Raw genomic sequence first — 27,287 nt, forward strand, 5'->3', positions numbered from 1 at the left:
ATGAAGATAGTGGTGGTGGTGGTGGTGATGATGATGATAGTGGTGTGGTGGTGGTGATGATGATGATGATGATGGTTGTGGTGATGATAATGATGATTGTGGTGGTGGTGATGATGATGATGGTGGTGGTGATGGTGATGATGATGGTGGTGGTGGTGGTGATGTTGGTGATGGTGATGGTGATGGTGATGTTGGAGATGGTGTTGTTGATGGTGATGGTGATGGTGATATTGGTGATTGTGATGGTGATGGTGTTGGTGATAGTGATGGTGTGGTGATGCTGGTGATGGTGATGGTGATGATTGTGGTGGTGATGGTGATAGTGATGGTGATGGTGATGGTGATGGTGATGGTGATGGTGATGGTGATGGTGATGGTGATGGTGATGTTGGTGATAGTGATGGTGATGGTGATGGTGATGGTGTTGGTGTTGGTGATTATGATGGTGATGACTGTGGTGGTGGTGTTGATGACGATGATGATGATGATGATGATGGTGGTGGTGGTGGTGGTGGTGGTGGTGGTGGTGGTGATGATGATGGTGATGGTGATGATGGTTATGATGATAATGATGGTGGTGGTGGTGATGATGATGATAGTGGTGTGGTGGTGATGATGATAATGATGATGATGGTTGTGGTGATGATGATGGTGGTGGTGGTGATGATGATGATGATGATGATGATGATGATGATGGTAATGGTGATGGTGATGTTGGTGATGATGATGATGGTGGTGGTGGTGGTGATGGTGGTGATGATGATGATTATGATGATGACGATGATGATGTAGGTATACATGTTTATGAGATGTATGTGTACGTATTCATAAGCACTATAATGTTAAACCATTAAACGAGCAAATGGATCCCGTATGTGCACACGGCTTTATAAATGATATTAATAGCTATAAATTGGTGAAATTATAGATAATCATGTATAATATAGGTGTGAAAAAAACAGAGCGAAAAAAATGACGTTTGGTGACCGAAAAATCGAAAATAAAAATAATCTGTAGCTATTTTGCTACGGATTAGCTACGGAATATGCTTTCCGTTAGAATTCTGTAGCTAATCCGTAGCAAAATAGCTACGGATTTTATTTATTTTTGATTTTTCGGGCACCAAATGTCGTTTTTTCGCTCCGTTTTTTTTTTTTTTTGCACCTCTATTATACATGATTATCTATAATTTCACCAATTTATAGCTATTAATATCATTAACAAAGCCGTGTGCACATACGGGATCCATTTGCTCGTTTAATGGTTTAATACTATAATGCTTATGAATACGTACACATACATCTCATAAACATGTATACATGTACACATATACCACAACTCATTCATGTATATAATATATATATATATATATATATATATATATATATATATATATATATATATATATATATATACAAACATAATCTATCACAAAGTTGATGAAAAGTATAAGCATTACAATGTTAAACAGTGAAACGAGTACTTGATCCCGAAGGGACACACAACTTTATGAACGATATTAATAGATACAAGTAGGTGAAAGTATAGATAATCATGTGTATTAGAGGTGTGAAAAAAACGAAACAAAAAAAACGACGTTTGGTGCCCAAAAAATCGAAAATAAGAAACATCCGTAGCTAATTAGCTACGGATTAGCTACGGAATTTTCTTATTTTTGATTTTTTGGGCATCATACTTCGTTTTTTTCGCTCCATTTTTCACACCTCTATTATACATGATTAATCATATTTTCACCAACTTATAGCTATTAATATCATTCATAAAATTGTGTGCTCATACGAGATCCATTACTCGTTTAGTGGTTTAACACTATAATGCTTATAAATACGTTCACGTACATCTCACAGCAAACACGTATACATATACATATACACGTACACATATACCACAATTCATTCATGTGTATAAATATACATATACAAACATAATCCATCACAAGTTAGTGAAAAGTACAATGTTAAACTGTGAAACGAGTACTTGATCCCGAAGGGGCATACAACCTTATGAACAATATTAATAGCTACAAGTTGGTGAAAATATATATAATTATATATAGTGGAAGTTTGAAAATAACGAAGCGAAAAAAAAAACGACGTTTGGTGCTCGTAAAATCGAAAATAAGATAAATCCGTAGCCAATCCGTAGCTACTTAGCTACGGATTAGCTACGGAATTCTAACGGAAAACATACTCTGTAGCTAATCCGTAGGTAGCTACGGAATAGCTACGGATTTTGGATCCGTAGCTATTCCATAGCTAATTAGCTACGGACGCGATTCTGTAGCTATTCCGTAGCTATTCTGTTACTAAACTAGGGCATCCCATTCTGTAGCTGCTGTGTAGCGATTCTGTAGGTAATTAGCTACGTACAATTTCCGTAGCTATTTTCTGTAGGAAAATGTCATATTTTCTAGTAGTGTAAAAGTGAAAATAGTTGAGAATTTGGGAAAAGTCGGAATAAGAGCTCCCAAACTAGACTTCCATTATGTGGAACCCTTTTCCATCTGTGGAAATAACTCCTTCGAGATTAAATGAAATTATACGTTCTCCGTATATTTGTCATGTTGCTGCTGGTGGATAAAATTAAAATACTCAACAAAATTGTTCAATCTACTTTACTCATCACATTTCAATGCGACCGTGTTCAGACATTTGGCTTTTTTGCGATTATCAGTATTAGACCATGTAAGTTGTACAGAAACTAAATAAAATCATCAAAAAATCCGCTTAATAACGAAGCATCTATGCATGTGTAAGGAGGTGGTGCATACTTTGAAATAATTCTTTTAATACCATTGACATGGTCTTAATTTCAAAGAAAAACGAGGTGAGAGCTTGCGTTAGATAAGTAGGCGGTTGTGTCCAGCTAAATAAGGCAACTTTTCCAATCGGGTATTGTATTTTGACCGGTAAGGTGAATGTACGCACCATGCTCACGTTGTTTAAAAGTCCCAAATAAGTGCCTTGCAAACCAGTTCATCGCTCATAAGTCGTACAAGCCACATAGTGTGGAGCCCAATAAAGATAGTTCGCTGGAATATGGAAAACAAAGAAAAAGTGAACATACGAGATTTTACATAGCATTTTATAAGGTGTAATGGTGTATGTAATGCCCTTTCGTTTTTGCTATTGTGTTTGATAATGCGCAATAATTTTGGATCAAATATGGTAGATCTAATGTTGATGTATCACTTTTGAGAGATTTTGCTCATATTGGATTTGAACAGTTTAAAAGAATACATCAGTTAATATCAGTTAAAATGGAGTGGTAGGGCAGAAAAGTAAATTTGATTTTTAATAATAAAACTAATATATTATAATTTGAAAAAAAGGTTAAATGATCAAAGCAATAAAGTATTTTATGTTAATTTTTATTCTAGAAAATATTTTTATAGGCAAAATAATAAATTAAACACCTTATTTTTATAAAGTTTAGGACTAAGGTGGAATTTTTTATAATATATGATCAAATTATATATATGATATAATACGTACAAGTAAAAATATAATTTCTTTTTATCGATATATAAGATTGGGTCTGGTTTCAATAAGGACTAAAAAATGGTGAGAACTGCGATGAAAATTCTTCACCAATCATTTTGTTAAGAACACAAATGTCAAACCCAATAATTGGGCATTGTGTGTTCATATACAGACACGTCCGTGATAATTAATATGAACTCGATGATTTAATCTTGTGTGAAGAACATCCATTGAACGTCATTAAAGTGAGTTTCATTATTTATTTTTTTATTTTGTTTTTTAATTTTAAAAAAAATCTAAAAAAATTAAACAGATATATAGTCGGTTTTAACGTTTCTTTTTTTTTTTTGTTTTTTTTAAATCATTTTTTTCCGTTTTTTTAGTTTCTAAAGTTTTTATTACCCACATACTTGAAGATACTAGTGTTTTTGATTCTTTTTTAACTTTTTAAACTAAATACCGGATTGAATTTTTAATGTTTAAAATTTGTAAAATTTTAAATAAGAAGAATATTAACGATCATAATATTTTCAGTTGATACAATTTTTGAATCATATTATTTTTTTATCGTAAAATTTTTAATCAAATTGTTTTGAATCAAATCATTTTTGAATCATATGATTTTTTATCGATAATATATTCAATTAAATAAAGTTTTTGTTCAAAAAAAGTTATGTATCATTACATATTTTGAATCATAAAAGGTATAATCAAGGATTATAAAATATTTGAGTCTAAATATTTTTAGATTAGAACAAATTAATGATCATAAACAAATTTAATCAAAAGTTTTTTTGAATTATAAATATTTTGAAGCAAATATTATTATGTTCAACATTTAAAAAAAAAACTAATATTTCTTAAAATTAAAAATAAACACTTCAAAATTTTATTTTATTCTTTTTTAAAAAGTCTAGTATAATAAGTAGAACTATCCCTACAAATTTCATGATTTTTGGAGAATTTGGTTTTCGGTTTTTTTATAAAAAAAAATTTTTTTTTTTTAAATTTTCATGATTATGCTCATTTTGTAGAGAATTAAATTTTAAGAATTTTGATTTCTTCATATTTTTCTTTTCAAAGAAAAAAATATTTATGACCAAAAAATAAAATAAATGGGAAAAAGTCATGAGAGAGTTTCATTTTAACCCTAGACATGTTTTCCATTTTAACCCTGAACCTTTTTTTTTTTTTTGCTTTTCTCTTTTCCATTAACAAATCCATCTCCACCTACATTAGCTTCAACTTAATTCTTAAACAAGTAGCAAACAAAACAAAAATTATCATCTTTGTAAATACTATATTCAAGCCAATCCTATTTTTAAACCAAGAAACGCTAAATCAGCATGTGCCTCCAATGTCTCTTGTAGAAAAGACAAAAGTTTGTTGTTGACAATGCTTATTAAGAATGTATGTTCTCCTAACATAATTTCATTAATTTAGAGTATAATCCATAATGTTTTTTGTAACGCCCATAGATCCGAGCTAGTCAAATTAGAGACGATAAGTATCAAAAATGACTTTTTGATGGTAGATTATTTAGAAGGATTAATCTTAACCAAGTTGTAGTATATGTCACAAGGTTTCCGTGCATATAAAGAACGCCAAAATCCGAGTTATAACGAAGAAGTTATGACCTGTCGAAGTTTCGCGACAGAACCAGCATAACCCAACACAACCCAGCACGACGTAAATAGTGAATTTAAGGTAGATAGATATCTATCCTTAGTGATCTAAATGAGAGTCGAATATTTCTTCGATAGTAGTCCAACGATAAAAAGACAGACGAAAACGGAGTTCAGATGAAGGAGTTATGAATTTCAAACGGAGTTTTCCTGTCCCAGCCTACTAAAGATAATATATAAGTAATATACTTATAATATATTAAAAATAAAGTCAAAATTAGCCAATGGAGTCTAAACGAGAGTTGTAGAGCATAATCTCACCTTCGCGTCGATATAAAGAACGTCGAAAACGGAGTTTGTATGCGAAAGTTATGAATTTTTGGAGTTCGGGGCGCGAACCCGAAAATTGTCAAAGACCACGACGTGGCAAGTCTCCTGACACCTCCGAGAGTCCCCCAGATGCAACTTGGGATGACACATGCAGTGACAATCAAGCCCACGACGTGGCAAAAGGTTTCACGACGTGGCAAGGGCTAGTTTTGCCCTATAAATAGATTTGAAGGGCCAGCCGAGTTTGGTTGCTCATTCTCTCATCTCTCTCCCATATTACATCGATTTACGTGCAAAGAAGTACCCCAGAAGCCCCGGTATCAACCCCAAGACCCGAAGAAATTCCCGAAGCCCGAAGATCCCGAGAAGAAAAGAGTTTCCGAGCCGAAGCTCTGCCCGCGAGAAACTAGGTGTGTGAAGTGATCCCGGTTTCACCGAAGATGTCACAACTAGAAATTTTGTGCCTTGTAATCACAACACTCAAGTAAAATGTTGAACAAAAACTTAAGAGCATGTAATATGCTCACTTCATGGCAACAAAAGTTTCAATCAAGTACACCATACAAGCATCTCAAATAGTCAACAAGCAATTGGAAACCCTAGAAGTTCTTGTTTCGGTCCATTTTGGACTAGGACTTCCTTATTGGGCCTAATGGACCAATAAACTTCCAATTTGACTATCTTGGGCTTAGAACTCTTAAATGGGCTCTAATTGGACCCACTTACAATTATTTCAATGTTTTGGGCCATATTGGGCCTAGAATGAAATAAACCAATTATAGGAACTATTATGGACCATAATCAACCTAATCTAGCCTAATAAAGCATAAAAATCACACTTATATTTTATAAGGTCAACAATCATTCAACCTAACTCCTATATGGGCTTAGGGGCATTAAAGCCCAATAATCTCCTTTTTCTTTCCAAATCTCGGCCCAAAACCTAAATCCAAGGAGTGAAGAGTTGACTTGAGAAGTGCCACCTCACAATTATCCAAGGGTCTTCCATGCATCTTATCCCATGTTTCCATGCATACATCACTTCAAGATCTCTCTCTTTCCCTCCTTCTCACTCTCAGCCGAGCACAACACACACACACTCACAAAAATTCATTCCATTCTCTCTAAGTCTTGAAGAACATCTCCTCCCTCCTTCTTCAAAAATTTCGAGAATCAAGAGCTTTTCAAGGAGGTTTTTCCCACAAACACATCATCTAAGGTAAGTTGATGACTAATCCATGATCTAGCTACTTCATTTCATCAAAAATCTCTTCTAAATCTATTCCAACTTGTGATCATGTACCTTAGAAGTCACTAAACCCGAGATCTACCAAGGAGACTTACTAGGATCGAAATTTTCTTCTTTTCTCTCTTCAAAACCGAAACTACAACTCAAGGTGAGCTTCATACTCCCTATTTTTTGGTTTTACAAGTTTTAGGGGGGGAATACAAGCACATGTGTAGATCTATGTGTATATGTATGCTTTGTGTGATTTCTATGTTTATATTTGTGTTTTTTTATGTGATTGTGATGTTGGATCTAGTTAAAAAGCCCTTAAAACCGAGATTTGCATCAAGTTATATGATATTAGTATAAATTATATTAATACATACAAATCATTTCTAGAAAAATAACCAAGTTGGTTAATATGAACTTCTTTGGGCTAAAAACCCATTTTTGGACTCAAAATGTCAAAAATATAAAACATAAGGGCCCAAAATGACAAAACAGCAATTCTGATGGTTGAAGTGAGTCAAAACGGTTTCAATAATGTATTTTCTGGAAATACACTCTTTTGAAGGACTAAAATGTAAAATTTTAAGTATAATGGGCCAAAAATGAATTTTTCGGCCCAATAATGCCCAATATGCGAGATTTTCAAATTTGAAGGGCTGAAACTGTATTTTCTGTAAAACAGGGGACTACTAGTGCTCCAAGTCCATTTCAAGGGTTAAAAACACTTTTCATATTTAAAAAGGACCAAAGATGCAAAAATTTTCTATTTTGGGCCAAAAGTGTAAAAGTTGCAAAAAATGAGGATTTAACCGATAAAACTTCATTTTGAGGGACTAAAACTGTTTTCAAATAAATATGAGCTGAAAAATACCATTTTCAACAAGTTTTGATATTAAAATGTCAAGAAAAATGGTCGAAGGACTAAATTGGAAATTCTTTTATTCGAAGGGTTAAAAATGTAAACTCATAAAAGAAAGGGGCTGCAAACAGAAAAACTCCAAAGTTTAAACAATAAATCCGTTGAGATAAAATACGGGTACCACGACTACCGACAAAACCTAATACAACATCAATACCAAAAATTGTTACTAAACGAATTGATTCGGTCTCGAATCAATAACGAATCCGAAACTACTAACACGACGATATTCAATACACACGCGGAAATTTTGGGAAGTCAATACATACGTGGAATTACACAGACGTCGATACACCATCTTTGGGGCCAAAAGTGTCAAATCTTGCTTGTTGGGCCTAGCTAGCCCAATGACCTGATCTTTAGGCCCGAAGACAACTTGCTTACATGATTGTTGGGTCTTACATGACCTAACTCCGTGTAAAAGAACTTTCAATGGCTTTTAGGCTATTGGGCCCCAAGGGTCCTTTGGTACGGCTAGTAAAGTCGAGAATTCACAAAAATACGGGTCGGGCCAAGGGCCCTTCACATTCACTATAGCCTTGAACGACTTATGGAATTATTGAGGTCTCCATGCCCTCTTTTCTCCTCGGTTGTGGGGCTACGAGAAGTCAGGGTGGTTGGATTAAGTGAATAGTACGGACGAAGCCTAAGGGGTCGTTAGTATGGTTGTAAACTAGTCGTTTCTATTAGCGAGTGTTTATAACAATTCACAATGCACATTTAATTCAATGTCACCTGGAATCATTGACTTCACATGTCGCAACGATACAACACCACACAAAAAGCGTAATTCAAAGAATTAGGAAAACATCGGGTTTTCCTAGGGTTTTTCAATTCATACAACTACGAGATGCATACCAAGTACAACAAATTTCTTTTACATTTATAGAAACAAACAAGCATACTTACGGATCTTCACACTTTTTATACGATACTCTTTTAAGAAAATATCGGATTTTCTGGTGGTTTTCAAAACAATGCAAAACGTTTTATTTCAAACATTACTTATGAACTCACCAACATTTCATATGTTGACGTTTTTTTTTCAAAATACTTGTATTCTCAAGTAACAGGTAAACCGAGGGAAAAATGTACTCAATGATGACTTGTTGTTTGTTTAACTATTATCGAACAATTTACTTTTGGGGATGTAATGTTTGAAACAATGTACTAAGTGTAAACTCTATCAGTTGTACTATCTCAATGCATGGTGATGAATGATGTTATGTTTCATGTATATTCAATGTAATGGTATTCAATTGAGTCACAACAGCCCTCGGACGTTTCCGCCGTCTGGTTCGGGGGTGTGACAGAAGAATATCTACTTGAAGAGCCGTAGTGTTGTCCGATCATTTTCTGATCAAGTGAGTGTATAGTCACTTTCATCTTACACATAGATATGAAGTATTTTATAAAATACGTGCTATGTGTATATATATTGTTGTTTATAAGTGTGAGTATGTGATCACTTTCTTCTAACATATATATATATATATATATATATATATATATATATATATATATATATATATATATATATATATATATATATATATATATATATATTAAGTATTTGCTATGAAATACGTGCTATGTGTTTACATATTGTTGTTTATTTGAGATGAGTGTGGAATGGATGTTTTATATAGTTCTTAAATGAGTTAATATGTATATGTATTTTATATCTACAAATATGTTGGGTAGAACATGGTAAATGAATTAGATGATGTGTGATGATAATTAGGTGATGAGAAATAGGTGATGATAGATAGGTGATGATAAATAGGTGATGTGAGATGAGAGGAAATACCATAACCTTGACAGCTGATGTGGCAATTTGGCGATGTAGTCATCTACCAGAGTATAGATGGCTACCACGGACTATTCTAGATGACCCCGTGGAAACACCAGCAGGCTCATAACCTGTAGGTGATGAATTACGAGTCAAGGAGATGTTGTGGCTACGTATTAATGCGATGATACTCTAACCCTTACTATGAATTATGAGTCCAGGCGATGTTGTCGCTACGTATTCATGCGATGATACTCTAACCCTTACTATGAATTATGAGTCCAGGCGATGTTGTGGCTACGTATTCATGCGATAATACTCTAACCCTTACTATGAATTACGAGTACAGGCGATGTTGTGGCTACGTATTCATACGATGATAGACTAACCCTTACTATGAATTACGAGTCCAGGCAATGTTGTGGCTACATATTCATGCGATGATAGTCTAACCCTTATTATGATTTACGAGTCCAGGCAATGTTGTGGCTGCGTAATCATGCGATGATACCCTAACCCTTACTAGACATATATTGAGGGAGTGATCCTCGAATTAGTATTGTCTATGCAATGTAGGCGATGATCCTTAGGAAAAGTTCTTAGGAACAAGCATATAAGGATATAAGATGTAAGGAGATGAGCGGTAAATATGATATAAGAGATGACCCTTAGGATAATATCTATAGGGAAGATTAAAAGAAGATAATGGGAATGGGTAATTGGGTTGATTGTTTGATGATTGAATATAATAATTATATTATTGTGGGTTGAAAACCCTATATGCTCACCAGGCTCCCAAGCCTGACCCACTCAGTTTAATTGTATCACAGGTATCGATACGAAGTTGCTTTGCACTGAGAGATTAAAGGAGATGTAAATCACCAGAGTAAATGAATGTATGTTCTGTTTATGCTTATGTGTCTGTATCGGAACATGACATCCCGAGGTTTTATTATTTAATGAAAATACATTCTCTTTGATAAATGTTTTGATAAGTTTTTATCATATCTTGTTTTGGGAACAAATTCCGCAACCGTTTTCTTTGAACGATTACTCTGATTTATAAAACAAAGCATAAACAATCGGTCTTTTGTAACGACCCGTTCCCGGTACGTTAATTCATCGGTAATTGTTGTAAGTTTTCAAGAGGGACTCTGCGAGTTCTAGCCTGACTCGCCGAGTAGGGTCGTGACTTCGAGCACGCGGGAGCCGGGGACTCGGCGAGTCCCTATCCCTGACTCGGCGAGTCCATCCGTCTGGGTGAAACCCTAAATCCCCGGGTTGCCCACTATTTAAACCACCTTATAGCCCCCATTCTCGCTTCCCTCACCCTGAGAACACAGTGAGAGAACCCTAATCCTCCCTTGAGAGCTTATAAGTGTTTTGGTGCCATTTTGTGAAGGTTTGAAGAAGGAGAAGAAGAAAGGAGCAAGGAGAAGAGGTGTAGTGCAAAGATCCAAGGGCAAATCTGAGTTATTTGAGGTATTTTCGGATTTCCCCTCTTGTTATATGCTTTAAACCTCCATTAAAGCTCTTCTAAGAGCTATTTGATTCTTGTTCCAAGCTTTATGTTTGCATGAATGTCTTAATAAGTCGAAATATCTTTGGATCTGAATGATGGGGTGTTGTAGAGCCCAGATCTACTGTCTTTTTGGAGTTACTTTGCATATTAACCATAGATCTACCCATTTTGTGCATCTTTTAGCCTTATTTCCCTTATTCATGAGGTTGTACACGTAAAGTTGGAAACTTTACGTGGTAAATCAGCTTATTGGACCCAGATCTATCAATTGTATGTGTTGGATTCAAACAAAATCGAGTAAAAATCAGTTGCATGGCGGCAACTCGGCGAGTCGGGAAGAACGACTCGGCGAGTTGGGTCGCGAGTTCCCGATTCCTTCATTTTTACCAGTGTCGAGTGAACCCAGTGAGCTAGAGAGTGGACTCAGCGAGTTGAGGGTAAACTCAGTGATGGAGGGACTCGGCGAGTTGTTCATCAACTCGGCGAGTCCAAGGCAATCTCCTTAAGATCAAGAACAACTCGTCGAGTTTGTTCATCCGGCTCGGCGAGTCGAATGAATATTGTCTGAGTTCTTGAATCAAGAGGGTACTCGTCGAGTCGATGCCAGACTCGACGAGTAGCAGCGAGTAAGAGTGAAGCGTGAGAGTAGGACTCGGCGAGTTGGGTGGCCCAACTCGGCGAGTCAGTCCAAATGAGAGTAACTTTGACCAAGGGTAAAAGAGTCATTTTTACCCCAAGTGCAATGTTTAGTATTTGATTGAGTGTGTTTATGGACTTGTAGCCGAGGAGATTCAGGAGTAGCAGCCGTTAGCTTCCCGAGCCACACACTCAGCAGCCAGCTTACGAGGTGAGTTTCCTTCCAGTAGGAACGGGTCTAAGGCCACAATGCCGGCCCGTTCAGCTAGTAGTAGGTTCCGGATTTAGGTCCGATGCAGTAGCTAGTATGCTCGATGCCTTCGTGGCTCGAACAGAATTTGTGTGCTCTGTTTTATGCGTTAAGTATTATGTGTTCCGGCTACGGCCCGATGTAGTATGCCGTATATGTGTTTATGCTAGCTGATATGTTATGCTATGCCATGTTCAGTCAGTCAGTTCCGGACTTCGGTCCGATGCAGTTAGTTCCGGACATTGGTCCGATGCAGTTAGTTCCGGACATTGGTCCGATGCAGTTAGTTCCAGACACTGGTCCGATGCAGTTAGTTCCGGACTTCGGTCCGATGCAGTTAGTTCCGGACTTCGGTCCGATGCAGGGGACAAGGTCCCAGTCAGTTCCGGACTTCGGTCCGATGCAGTTTCCGGGCTTCGGCCCGATGCAGTGGGCAAGGCCCAATATGTGTTTATATGTTATTGTATGGCATGTGGTAGTTTGGGGGAGCTCACTAAGCTTCGTGCTTACAGTTTCAGTTTTGGTTTCAGGTACTTCCGCAAGCAAAGGGAAGAGCTCGGGGTGATAGCATCGCACACACCACAGCTTAGCTTTTATCCTGGGGATGGTTTTAGTTGTTTTGGATTTGATATAGTATGATACAGTTTTCCGCATAGTATTTTATTATGATTTGGGATATATCGCGTATGTTTTTCTATGTTATGATACTCGTATTATGGTTTTGATTATATTGAAAAATGAAATTTTTGGGTCGTTTCAAGTTGGTATCAGAGCCCTGGTTTGAGGGATTCGGATACACTTCCGGGTGTATCTGAACTCAAACTAAGGGAAATAAAAGATTTTAGTAAAATAAAAATGTTTTACAACAAGAATTTTGAAAGCACTTAGAAAGAAAGAATTGTTTTTAACAAGATAGAGGTGTGTGCATGCGGTCAGCCGAGCTCAAGTAAGTACTCCCAAATTACCCATATAAGTTAATTGTTCAGTTTCAATTTCAGTAGAACAGCATGCTAGTATAGGACTAAGGATCTAGGAGAATGCCTTATGTGCCTGTTTATGTGTTACAGCTTTATGAGTATTGCATGCTAGTACTGAGTAGACAGCAGTAGGATAGCCTGATTAGGTTATGCCTATTAGTGGAAGCTTAGCATCCTATGCTAGTGCAGTTTCTTGTTACGAGGATAGTTTTGCTTGAGTCTGGTTCCCTTGTCCGAATGCTGCTTGCTTCGTGCTTTGTAGGGTTCTGAGTGATGGGAGTTAGCCACTAGGTGAACACGTCACACCACATGTAATCAGGTTTGAATAATCCCAGAGTGCTGGAACTGGCCCTATTGCGCAGCTCTTGTTTGAGTCCAACCGTTGTAGGGACGGATCTTTTACTTGATGGATTATCTGATCCTCATCACATGTGATGGTGTTTAGGTGGTGGCTAGCTGGCATTATGAGGAGACCTACAGCAGCTGAGGACCAGTCGTGTTGAGCTTGAGGTTTCCCTAGGGCAAGCCTAGGATGAGAGTAGCAGAGAATGGCAGTAGTAGAAGTGACTTGGTGGAGTCAAGGCAGTTCTTGAGGAAAGTACGGATAGATGTGGAAGGTAGTATGGGCCCGTACTACTGAAAGCAGAGGATCCGTACTCGAATCAAGGAAGGCCAAGACAAGACCGGGAAGCTAGTAGCAGTGTCATGATCCCTTGAGATATTTCAGTGTTCTGATGTTGTTATGATATGTTTCAGAATGGTAGTTTTGCGTCCGAGACCAGCAGTCGGCAGCTCAGATGCCGGAGGGGGATCAGGATCGGGATCAGGCCCGGAGGTCGGGCAGATGGATGAGCAGACCAGAGAGTTCCTTTCTTCTGAGGTTACCCGCATCATACTGGAGCAGACTCCTGTGATCTTCAGTTCGATCAAGGAGGGTATTTTAGAGCTGATGGATGAGAGATTGAGTACTTTCCGTGCTGAGATGGCGGCCGTGATGGGGTCGCGCACACTTACGTTCAGGGAGTTCAGGGCATGCGGAGCTCCAGACTATCATGGGGCGCGGGACCCCATAGCGAGTACCAGATGGTTGGCGGATGTGGCCAACGCTTTCCGCACTAGCAGGTGTCCCGAGGGGGGCAAGGTCAGATTAGCGTCCTGTCTTCTGAAGGACAGGGCACGGGATTGGTGGGAGGAGATCGGATATGCCATCGGGCATGATGCGGCATTGGATGCCATGACCTGGGCTGATTTCTCTACCAGGTTCAGGGCGGAGTTTGCACCAGTCATTGAGGTGCAGCAGTTAGCTAGGGAGTTTCAGGACCTTACCCAGACTACAGAGACAGTGGCGGAGATCACCGCCAAGTTCAGGGAGAGGGCCCTTCTTGTTCCTCAGTATGCAGCCGATGAGGAGATGAAGAAGGCCCGTTATCATGAGATGTTGCGGAGTGACATCCGCATGTTTGTGAGCCGGTCCAGTTGTAAAACGTTGGACGACATGATTGCCAGAGCTAGAGAGAGGGAGATTGATCTCGAGATAGAGAAGAAGAGGAAACCGGAGGCGGTTTCGGGTTCAGGCAGTGTGGGCAAAAAGCCCAAGGTTTCAGATCACAGGTCTAGGAGTCAGCAGAGCCACGGTCAGTGTGGCAAGTGTGGGAGATTGCACGAGGGGGCGTTCAAGGCAGGGAGTTCCGGCTGCTACAAGTGCAGTCGGACTGGGCATTTGAGTAGGGATTGTACGGCCCCTGCTACTACGGTTACAGCATCAGATCTGATTTGCTTTCAGTGCAATCAGAGGGGACATAAAAGGTCCCAGTATCCCGGTTTAGCTGCAGCAGGGAAGGTGGTTGCACCTGCCCCTGCCACCTTGAGGATTACGGATGGCCGGCAGGGTCGATCTGATGCGCCGGTGGCGAAGAGCAGGGCATTTCAGATGACAGCAGAGGAGGCGCGAGCGACTCCTGATGTGGTGACGGGTATGTATCTTCCCTTCACCTTTTAAGTATCATTATCGTTTGAATATTACTTGATGATATGTTTTATTTAGGGTCGTTCTCGGTGAACGGCATCTCTGCTTTGGTATTGTTCGATTCGGGGGCCACCCGATCATTTGTATCGCTTGCGCTTAGCAAGAGATTTAGCAAAGCTCCAGGGGAGCTGGATTGCCCATTAGAGGTTGAGATAGCGGATGATAGGACCGTGAGGGTCGGCAGAGTACATAGAGGGTGTTCCCTTCAGATATTTGATGAGCAGTTTTCAGTGGACCTGGTTCCTATTCCCCTGCGAGGGAATAAAGTTATTGTGGGCATGGATTGGCTCAGCCCCAATGGGGCGGTGATTGATTGTGAGCTTCAGCTAGTGAGGGTTCGCGCTCCCAGTGGGGGAGAGATAGTGATTCAGGGCGAGAGGCCCCAGCGAGGACCGACCTTTTGTTCCGCCGCAAGGGCGAGGCGCTATGTTCAGCAGGGTTGCGCCGGTTTTGTAGCTTACATCTTGGATGCCCGGGAGAAGGGCAAGACGACGATTGATGATGTTCCTATTGTTCGTGACTACCCGGATGTGTTTCCCGAGGATTTGCCGGGGATACCTCCAGAGAGGCAGGTTGAGTTCAGGATCGACCTAGTTCCTGGTGCGGCTCCGATAGCCAAAGCACCGTATCGACTCGCTCCCCCTGAGATGCAGGAGTTGTCTACACAGCTTCAGGAACTGTTAGACAAGGGTTTCATTCGGCCGAGCAGTTCGCCTTGGGGAGCGCCGATCTTATTTGTGAGGAAGAAGGATGGGTCGCATCGTACGTGCATTGATTATCGGGAGTTGAACAAAGTAACGGTGAAGAACCGTTACCCACTTCCGAGGATAGATGACTTGTTTGATCAGCTTCAGGGAGCGTCTTGGTTCTCCAAGATCGATCTACGCTCCGGTTATCATCAGATGAGGGTTAGAGATGAGGATGTACAGAAGACTGCTTTCAGGACCCGGTATGGTCATTATGAGTTCGTGGTGATGCCATTTGGGCTCACCAATGCCCCAGCCGCGTTCATGGATCTCATGAACCGCGTGTGCAGACCGATGCTGGATCGGTCGGTGATAGTGTTTATAGATGACATCTTGGTGTATTCCAAGACTCAGGGGCAGCACGAGGAGCACCTGCGGGAGGTGTTGGAGACTTTGAGGAGGGAGAGACTTTTCGCAAAGTTCTCCAAGTGTGAGTTCTGGTTGCGCGAGGTGCAGTTTCTTGGTCATCTCGTCAACCGGAAGGGTATTTTGGTAGATCCGGCCAAGATTGAGGCCGTGATGCAGTGGGAGGTCCCGAGGTCTCCATCTGAGATTCGGAGCTTCCTGGGGTTGGTAGGGTATTATCGGAGATTTATTCAGGACTTCTCCAAGATAGCAGTGCCGCTCACCCGACTAACCAAGAAGTCGATGGTTTTTCGTTGGGGGCCTGAGCAGTAGGCGGCGTTCGAGACTCTCAGGCAGAGATTGTGCGAGGCTCCGATCCTTACCTTGCCAGAGGGAGTAGAGGATTTCGTAGTCTATTGTGATGCTTCGATCACAGGTATGGGAGCAGTATTGATGCAACGAGGCCATGTGGTAGCTTATGCCTCGAGACAGTTGAAGCCTCACGAGGCTAATTATCCTACCCACGATTTGGAGCTGGGGACAGTTGTGTTTGCCCTCAAGATTTGGAGACATTACCTTTATGGGGTCCGCTGTACTATATACACGGATCACAAGAGTTTGCGATATCTTATGGATCAGCCGAGTTTGAACATGAGACAGAGGAGATGGTTAGACGTGCTGAAGGACTATGACTGTGAGATCCTTTATCATCCAGGGAAGGCCAATGTGGTGGCCGACGCCCTGAGCCGCAAGGTGTCGACGGCCCCTATCAGAGATCTGTGTATGAGGATGACAGTGATCACTCCGTTGTTGGAGCGGATCAAGGAGGCTCAGATGGAGGGCCTCAAGGAGGAGAGGCAGAAGTGTGAGAGGATAGTGGGCCGAGTAGCTTCATTTGATCGCGACAGTCGGGGTTTGTTGACGCTTCATGGTAGGGTGTGGGTACCGTACTGGGGTGGGGTACGGGAAGTATTGATGGACGAGGCTCATAAGTCTCGATTTTCTATCCACCCGGGAGCGACGAAGATGTATCGAGATCTTCAACCTGATTATTGGTGGCCCTGCATGAAGCGGGACGTCGCTTGGTATGTTGAGAGATGTTTGACCTACCGGAAGGTCAAGGCGGAGCATCAGAGACCTCACGGCAAGATGCAGCCGTTAGACATTCCCGTGTGGAAATGGGAGGATATCACCATGGATTTTGTCACCAAGCTCCCCAGGACCGCACGTAGAGTGGACTCGATATGGGTAGTAGTGGATCGGTTGACGAAGAGTGCCCATTTTATTCCGATTCAGGAGAGTATATCGGCGGAAAAGTTAGCTGATATCTATGTGCGGGAGATTGTGGCACGTCATGGAGTGCCGGTATCGGTGGTGTCGGACCGAGATGTTCGTTTCACGTCCAGATTCTGGAAGCGATTCCACGACGAGATGGGTACTCGTCTCCATTTCAGCATCGCTTTCCACCCTCAGACTGACGGGCAGAGTGAGAGGACGATTCAGACTCTTGAGGACATGCTTAGGGCATGTGTTCTAGATTTTGGGGGCAGTTGGGATACATATCTTCCGTTAGCGGAATTCTCGTATAACAACAGTTATCATGCGAGCATTGATCGACCTCCTTTTGAGATGTTATATGGCAGGAAGTGCAGGACCCCGATTTGTTGGGGCGAGGTCGGTTAACGAGTCATAGGGAGCACCGAAGTGGTGCTCAAGACGACTGAGTTGATCCAGCAGGTCCGTAGTAGGCTGCAGACTGCGCAGAGTCGGCAGAAGAGCTACGCCGACAGGAGGCGTTCGGACTTGGAGTTCCAGGTGGGAGATAGGGTTCTTCTGAAAGTCTCACCTTGGAAAGGTGTCATCAGGTTCCGGAAGAGGGGCAAATTGGGCCCCAGATTTATTGGTCCTTTCAGGATTTTGGCCCGGGTGGTTCGGGTTGCTTATCGGTTAGATCTCCCTGAGGAGCTTAGTCAGATACACAGCACCTTCCACGTGTCGCAGTTAAGGAAGTGTTTGGTGGATGAGACGGCAGTCGTTCCCTTAGAGAACATTCAGGTTGATAGCGGCCTGAATTATATTGAGAGGCCGGTCGCGATTCTGGAACGGAAGATCAAGACCTTGAGGAACAAGGTAATTCAGCTAGTAAAGGTGCAGTGGCAGCACCGGAAGGGGTCTGAATGGACGTGGGAGGCTGAGGAGGAGATGAGAGCGCATTACCCGGAAATTTTTGCAGATCCAGCCATAGCAGACTTCGAGGACGAAGTCTGAGACAAGTGGGGGAGAATTGTAACGACCCGTTCCCGGTACGTTAATTCATCGGTAATTGTTGTAAGTTTTCAAGAGGGACTCGACGAGTTCTAGCCTGACTCGCCGAGTAGGGTCGCGACTTCGAGCACGCGGGAGCCGGGGACTCGGCGAGTCCCTATCCCTGACTCGGCGAGTCCATCCGTCTGGGTGAAACCCTAAATCCCCGGGTTTCCCACTATTTAAACCACCTTATAGCCCCTATTCTCGCTTCCCTCACCCTGAGAACACAGTGAGAGAACCCTAATCCTCCCTTGAGAGCTTATAAGTGTTTTGGTGCCATTTTGTGAAGGTTTGAAGAATGAGAAGAAGAAAGGAGCAAGGAGAAGAGGTGTAGTGCAAAGATCCAAGGGCAAATCTGAGTTATTTGAGGTATTTTCGGATTTCCCCTCTTGTTATATGCTTTAAACCTCCATTAAAGATCTTCTAAGAGCTAGTTGATGCTTGTTCCAAGCTTTATGTTTGCATGAATGTCTTAATAAGTCGAAATATCTTTGGATCTGAATGATGAGGTGTTGTAGAGCCCAGATCTACTGTCTTTTTGGAGTTACTTTGCATATTAACCATAGATCTACCCATTTTGTGCATCTTTTAGCCTTATTTCCCTTATTCATGAGGTTGTACACATAAAGTTAGAAACTTTACGTGGTAAATCAGCTTATTGGACCCAGATCTATCAATTGTATGTGTTGGATTCAAACAAAATCGAGTAAAAATCAGTTGCATGGCGGCAACTCGGCGAGTCGGGAAGAACGACTCGGCGAGTTGGGTCGCGAGTTCCCGATTCCTTCATTTTTACCAGTGTCGAGTGAACCCAGTGAGCTAGAGAGTGGACTCAGCGAGTTGAGGGTAAACTCAGTGATGGAGGGACTCGGCGAGTTGTTCATCAACTCGGCGAGTCCAAGGCAATCTCCTTAAGATCAAGAACAACTCGTCGAGTTTGTTCATCCGGCTCGGCGAGTCGGATGAAGATTGTCTGAGTTCTTGAATCAAGAGGGTACTCGTTGAGTCGATGCCAGACTCGACGAGTAGCAGCGAGTAAGAGTGAAGCGTGAGAGTAGGACTCGGCGAGTCAGTCTAAATGAGAGTAACTTTGACCAAGGGTAAAAGAGTCATTTTTACCCCAAGTGCAGTGTTTAGTATTTGATTGAGTGTGTTTATGGACTTGTAGCCGAGGAGATTCAGGAGCAGCAGCCGTTAGCTTCCCGAGCCACACACTCAGCAGCCAGCTTACGAGGTGAGTTTCCTTCCAGTAGGAACGGGTCTAAGGCCACAATGCCGGCCCGTTCAGCTAGTAGTAGGTTCCGGATTTAGGTCCGATGCAGTAGCTAGTATGCTCGATGCCTTCGTGGCTCGAACAGGATTTGTGTGCTATGTTTTATGCGTTAAGTATTATGTGTTCCGGCTACGGCCCGATGTAGTATGCCGTATATGTGTTTATGCTAGCTGATGTGTTATGCTATGCCATGTTCAGTCAGTCAGTTCCGGACTTCGGTCCGATGCAGTTAGTTCCGGACACTAGTCCGATGCAGTTAGTTCCGAACATTGGTCCGATGCAGTTAGTTCCGGACTTCGATCCGATGCAGTTAGTTCCGGACTTCGGTCCGATGCAGGGGACAAGGTCCCAGTCAGTTCCGGACTTTGGTCCGATGCAGTTAGTTCCGGACTTCGGTTCGATGCAGGGGACAAGGTCCCAGTCAGTTCCGGACTTCGGTCCGATGCAGTTTCCGGGCTTCGGCCCGATGCAGTGGGCAAGGCCCAATATGTGTTTATATGTTATTGTACGGCATGTGGTAGTTTGGGGGAGCTCACTAAGCTTCGTGCTTACAGTTTCAGTTTTGGTTTCAGGTACTTCCGCAAGCAAAGGGAAGAGCTCGGGGTGATAGCATCGCACACACCACAGCTTAGCTTTTATCCTGGGGATGGTTTTAGTTGTTTTGGATTTGATATAGTATGATACAGTTTTCCGCACAGTATTTTATTATGATTTGGGATATATCGCGTATGGTTTTCTATGTTATGATACTCGTATTATGGTTTTGATTATATTGAAAAATGAAATTTTTGGGTCGTATTTTTGGATCGTTTCATCTTTTCTGGCCGTGAAATTGGTGATGTCACATTTTTCTTTTCCCCGGATCACGAGGAAAAAGTTCAACATCCACTACTAGAAAACTAGTCCAATAGCTACAACACAATCCGTAGCTATAAGCGAATTGCTACAGAATTGCTACGGAAAAATAGTTGTAGCATAATGGCCCGTGGCTAAATTATAGCTACGGATTAGCTACGGAATTGCTACGGAATAGCTACAGAATTTTCCGTAGCTACCATAGCTACGGAATAGCTACGGAAATAAATAGCTACGGAAATGGATAGCTACGGAATAGCTACGAAACTAAATAGCTACGGAATTGTTACGGAAGTAAATAGCTACGGATTTTCTGTAGGTAATCCGTAGCTAATTACATTTTTTTTTTTAAAAAAACAACACAAAATTATTAAAAAATCCAGTTTTTTTTGTCCAAAATATTGAAAAAACCCATTTACATTAAACTTATAATAATATTGAAATTCAACTACAAGACAAATAATATTATAATAAAACTAATAAACCTAAAAAAAGCATCAAATACAAATACATATTACTAATGAACATTGTCTAATAATACACATTAAAAGTGTCAACTACAAATGTTTAACTAAGTGCTTACAAACATAAAATTGAGAATTACTTGGTGGATTACTTGGCAAATTATCGGGTTTGTTGAATCGTTAAAGGCTCACAAGTGTTCTTCAATTTGAGTTTTGAATCAAAGGCTGCCAATTGTTCCTGTTTCAACACATCATAATCAATTATCACGAAAAATACAAATATAGCAATGTACTTTATTTATTTGTTTATTATAGCCATAATTGGGAATATTGAGCAAAGGTGAAACAATATATATTGAGCAATTGGGAACATTTTGCCAAACTTTTCCAAATCAATGATACAATAATAGCATTTTGAACTGTCCAAATCAAAATCAACAGGTGAAAAACATTGAGTGTCTTAAAATCTTTTTTAATATAAAATGTCGAAGTTTTTAAAATATATAAAATTACATAAAATAACAATTGTTTAATAAAAATAAATATATAAATATATTTTTATGAAATTTTTTGGAAATTGATTAAAAACTAAATAATCTTTTCTAAATGTTACATGAAGTAGTAACTCAAAGGTTCATTGTCAAACACATCCAAACAATACTAATCAAAATACATTAGTAAAGAATGAGAGTAGATTAATTAGGAATATGAATACCTTTACATAGATTCTAGAAAAAAAAAATGATATATGCGCCAAATAAAAGACTTTGAGAGTCAAGTCTATTTGTTCTAGACAGTCATTATAGTCTTAAACGATACTAGGTTTGAATGCTCGTAAATATTAAACAACACACTCCCTACAATAATATAAAGTTATGGGTACCACACATGTCTTCGCTAAGCTATAAATGCAAATGTCGTCATTGTAGGTGCATGCATCAATGACATGTCTTCACCATAGCCTTAATTAGCCGCTTAACTTCATGGCTATAAAGCATTTTTGTCGTAGTCAACATGTTGTCATCATAGGTTTTAGCAACATGCAAATTCAATCAATAAAAAAAAGGGTTGGTTAATAAAACACTCTATTTTTAACCAACCTTTATATTTATTAGGAAAAAAAACTTAATAAATTTTGTAATGAAAATATAAGTTGGCCTAATGACATGTTGTCACTAGAGGTCGACATATGGCGACGAAGTGTTGTGGCTATCAAGTGATCAACGGCAATATATATTGTTGGTATATATATGGAGCCTACTTCATGTTTAATTAGAGTTTAACTATATGGATAAATTATAACAAAAAAAACAATAAATTTTTTACTTTTTAGTTTAACCACCTAATTTTTATTTTTGTTAAAGAACAACTAATTTTTTTGATAAAACTTCTAATACAGCCGTTATGACCTGAAGATCAACACATATTTTCAATAATTGTAACACATCTATGCATAAAACTCACTCTCAAAAGCGAGTTATAGGAGGACAAAACAATTAGACTTGTAATTAAGTCACCAACTTAATTTACTTTATCGGAAGAAGCACCCATCTTTTCAAAAAATTATATCATGGCGATAACCCTAAATGTACAACTTACTTATAAAAGTTAGGTTATATGAAGGAACATCTAAACTTATTGTTATTGAAAAAAAAAAAAAAAAAAAAAAAAAAAAAAAAAAAAAACCTCATCAAAATTTATAATCTTTAGTCATATCTATAATAAATAGACATTTCTATCAATATATCTTAATATCAACCAGTAAAGTTCGGTTTTTTCAACGAAAAATCATTTAATTTCGTTTTTTTTTTTTTTGTTTAAATCATTCGATTTCAATTTTTTAAAGCAAAATCTAATTGTAAAATTGATTTCATTTTTTTAAAGCAAAATCTATTTGTAAAATTGATTTAGACCGGCATTTGAAGGTTTATAATGATTGGACTATAACTTTTATACAAAAGTTTATGGTTTTTATGACATAACAAAATAACGGGGAAATGACACAAATATTCTAAAAAGCTTTTAGGATTGATCGATGCGGTCTTTAAAGTTTTTTTTGGTTTTATGGGGATATAAGATAGATTATGACCAACTATTTTAATCTCTTTCTCCCTTAATATTGGTACATCATGCAACAGTATCTATTTAGATTAAAAAAAAACTTACATTATGCTCTTATAAAACCAAATAAATAAGTTTCGGGATCATTTAAACCAAAACTCACAAAATTGATTTCAATCGATAATTTCATCCTTGATGTAAAAACCAACTCCCAAATGAGTATTGCTTCCTCTCAGTGAATATTTCTTCCTTTCATATGAGCTGGTTTTCCCATCGATGACAGAAGTGTCGATTGAAGTTGATTTCGTAACTTTTGGTTTTAATAGTCTCCAAAATTATTATTTTTTTTACTTTATAGGGACATAATGTAAGTTTTTTTTATATATATAAATGCATGGTCACTGGCGCAAGGTGTACCGGCTATTAAAGATTGAAATGGATTAAAATAGCATATCGTAACATATCTTATACCCTTATAAAATCAGAAAATAACTTTAAAAACTGAATCGATCAACCTTAAACAACGAGACATTTGTATCATTTCCCTGGGAAATAATTAATTTGGTGATTAAATAGGGATAAAATCTAGTGTCAGTGTTTATGTTATTTCTCATTAAGTTACATGCAAGCTGACCAAGACTATACCTAGCTATCACATGATATTATTGGGTTATGTTCCCTAAGAAAAAGTCGTAGAAATCCATGAATATCCTTTAAAATATATTAGCACAGTTGTATATACGGGACATTTTTCTAGAAGGTGTTCGTATGGATATCGGCATCTTAAAACACATCGTGCTCTAAAATCTTCGAAGAGATGGCTACAGCGAGCTCTTCAATGAAATCAGGGTTTTTTCGTAAGGAATTAGCCATCTGTTCAACAAAGATCGCATCAAATCTCCCCACCTCCTTTGAAGATTTGAACCTTTCGTAACTAGCTACCTTGTGTTCACTCTCTACGTTTTCGTGGTTGTGCTCTCCATCATAGATAGCGACTAGAAGACCTTCATCATCCACGCTTCTTTGTACCTGAAAATAAAGCATACTACATTTAGGTTATACTTATTTTGAAGTTATTAAGTCGATTTGCTACTTTGGTGTTTGTAGGAAGAGATGAATGACCTTCTTTTTGACTGGGCAGGATGGTGCAAAGGAGCACTTGTAGTAAGCTCGAGGGCAAGGGTTATCTCTGGTAACCTTCTGCCCGTATTTTCTCCATTGATAACCATCTTTTATTATCTACATGTAAAGTCAAGAAAACCTAAATTAAATTCCATAAGTAAGACAGAAGTTATACTCTTTAAAAGGCGTGCTTTGTACCATGCTTTTATCAGATGGATCTGTACGTCTATAAACTTTTGTCACGCCATCGTTTCTACTTTTCAACGACTCTTGATGAAGACTCTTCCTGCTCTCAGAGGAGTTGCGATCGTCACACTGACTAAACTTCCTTTTGTTTGTATTAGAGGCAAATGAATCGTGTTCTTGCATTAATTTGTTAACATGATTTTGGAGGGAATTGCTGTTCTCCAAAACAACTGTTATCATCTCCCTTAGCTTCTTGTTCTTTAAGCGCATCTGGTTTAGTTCCCCAGCCATATCATCATTCATCTGCTTTTATGTACAGAAAAAGAAGATATGACGATATATAAACCACATGTAATTAAACGATCTATACATATAATGAAGCATATATACCCAGATATATACATATGATTAATTTAAATGAAATTGAGACTACTTACTGGGGTATCATCCGTTTTGTAGTAGGGACTGACGTTAAGATCTATGCCAAGAGAAGTCTCATCCATTGTTGTTAATTTAGTCCTATTTTGGTCACTCCAATGAAAGAACACAAGAAGGATTCGATTTCTTATAGAAGGATTGTTATGAAGTCAAGGTCTTTTTTTTTGTTTTTAATTATTTCTCTCATCATTTGGGAGGGAGGGGGGGCATACAGAAACTTCCAGGAAAGAAGGCGCCTTGTTATTTATTGTTGGAATTGTACTTGTTGGTAAGAATGCATACGTATTAATGTATATGCATGTAAATCCATTCGTATCAATACATTAGTTTTTGGTGAAAATTATTGGGTCCGACTTTGTTAATTAGCTACGGCAATAATACATGAATTACTTAGAAAATGGAGTACTAAGTACCAACGACGGTGGAGTACAAACGACGGATTTAGCCACGAAATATATCAGTAAAATACAAATTAAATCATCGTCGACAAATTGGGATGTAGTTGATCTATATTTCCTAATATTCTACTGGTCATGGTTACATTTTATTTTTCCATAATTAGTGATATTTAACGTTACTAGATTAGGTTTTCTATAATTTGCTTTGTTTCACATATTGTACAAATTGTTTCTTCTTCAAGGTAGCATTGCATACAAGTGAGGAATTGTCTAAAGTACCACTACAAGTCGTTAGTCATTATATATCATCAAAACTCGTTTATCGTGGTTTTTTAGGTTGGACAAACTTAAATAATTACCATCTACTAACATGAATGCACAAATTCGTGAGGAAAATTCATTTGTAAATTATTATAGTCATTTAGTCATAACAAATCTTGAAAATATGTGATTAAAGGATGTGATTCAATTATTGCTTACGTCCTCGATAGAGAAAAGAAAAGAAAAAAATGTTAGGTGAAATAAAATTCATATGGGATATTCCTAAAGCATTTACCGATGACTTACCTAGCTTGTCGCCCGAAAGGCAGGTTGAGCTTGATCTCGTACCGGGTTCAACCCCGATTGCTCGTGATCATTATCATTCTGCCCCAATAGAGATGCACGAGTAAATGTCTCAACTTCAAATAATTAGTCGAGAAATGTTTTATTTGTCTAATTTCTTCATTCTGTGTTATTCGTTAAAAAGAAAGATGGATCTGTGTGAATGGGTGTCGACTATTGTGAGCTCAATAAGATCACAATCAAGAAGTGATATCATACTTGAGACCAAGCCCCAAAACCCTTATAAAAATCAACAAATACCATACGTATTAATAAACTAAAAAGGTAGAGTACTACGGCTCAAATAACTAAGGGTATATGGTATATAAACTCATATTCAAAAGCAAGGATATAAAATCCATAAATCAATATCAAGAATATATTAACTCATAATATCCAAAGAAGATAATAACCAAATCCAAAGTCAAGGGTTAGTTAACCCATCATCTATAACAAGGGAAATTTATATTCCATAGTTCAAAGAAAACGAAAAATCAATAAGTAACTCAAACCAAATCAAAATAAGGTTCTAAGGACCCAAACCAAAAACGGGCATTATTTAACCAATAGTTCCAAAATTATCCACAAGGCTAAACTTTGGTTAGCAAAGATTCACAAATCAACAAACATCAAAAAAAGTAATCAATGAATGATTCAACAACTCAATATGAAATGCATTAATCTATTTTGCAACAATTGTCATTCTCGTAAAGTCTATGTCCCAAAATTAGAAGGTTTAACTTGAGACTCACAAGGGAATGGTTACCCCCGACTTTAGTCTCAAGCCTTAGACATAATGGGAATGATTACTCCTTACTTTACTCTAAGTTCAAACACAACTAGAGAACTGTAACACCCTTGTTCCAGGTAATGTATAGTTTGGCCATGAATTATTTAAAGTTTGCAAAATTATTCCTTATGTTGGGCGAACGTGCTAAGTACATCGGTCGTAGGTCACTTAATGAGATTGCATGCTCCTTCCCATACACCGGGCGTAGGTATGAGCAATATTGTAGAACTCGTTACTCGGTACCTGTTCGGCCGACTACCGAGTAGCGAGTACTCGGGAGTACTCGGGAGTACTCGGATTTGGAAATTTGTGTAGAAATATTTTTAGGGAAATTATATATATCAAAATCATAAGATAAAATCATAAGTTTATTGAAATATATAACAAAATTGGATACATATAAATACACAAAACATGAAAAACACATAATGTTCTCATTTCGTGAATAATTACTGAAAATTTAAGATATATATGTAGTAATAATCACATGTGTGTGTGTTAAATCATAAATCATTAAGTATATTATACATATTAATTACCGAGTTGACCGAATTTCACAACACTACTCAGTTCGTAAGGGGTCGATCGGGGAGTACTCAGGATTATGTAACTCGCCTCGGCAAAGGGGGGAGTAGCGAGTACTCGGAGGAGTAATCGGCCAACTCGGTGAGTTTTACAACACTGGGTATGAGTATGTCGAGCGTACACATGTAGAGTGCAAACCCTAAATTTTAGGTTTTGGACCCTATTTAAACACCTTTTAACATCAAGGCCTCTCATATTACCAACTTCCATTATCCTAAAACAGTCCCCTTGACACCCTAGCTCCTTTTGAGAGAATATTGAGCCTTTTGAGTGAGTTGGTGTGATTTTGGTTCATTT

At 38.9% G+C, this 27,287-nt stretch overlaps 1 protein-coding gene across 2 annotated transcripts; it reads right to left on the bottom strand.

Annotated features, from left to right (window-relative positions):
• Positions 1-23,441: 23,441 nt before the first annotated feature.
• LOC145044965 (putative WRKY transcription factor 60) lies at positions 23,442-24,813 on the bottom strand. Of its 2 annotated transcripts, none has more exons than XM_078993332.1 (4): positions 24,614-24,813; positions 24,189-24,479; positions 23,991-24,107; positions 23,442-23,897 (listed from the first exon to the last, which is right to left on the bottom strand). In XM_078993332.1, the coding sequence occupies exons 1-4, from the start codon at positions 24,677-24,679 to the stop codon at positions 23,652-23,654; spliced, it is 720 nt and encodes a 239-aa protein (XP_078849458.1). In that variant the 5' UTR covers positions 24,680-24,813; the 3' UTR covers positions 23,442-23,651. The 2 variants fall into 2 exon arrangements, with proteins under 2 accessions (XP_078849458.1, XP_078849457.1); XM_078993331.1 differs by having other exon boundaries at positions 24,189-24,482.
• Between the last annotated feature and the right edge of the window lie 2,474 nt (positions 24,814-27,287).

Source organism: Lactuca saligna, chromosome 5, assembly GCF_052625555.1.
Source record: "Lactuca saligna cultivar CGN05327 chromosome 5, ASM5262555v1, whole genome shotgun sequence".
In the NCBI taxonomy this organism is placed as follows: Eukaryota; Viridiplantae; Streptophyta; class Magnoliopsida; order Asterales; family Asteraceae; genus Lactuca; species Lactuca saligna.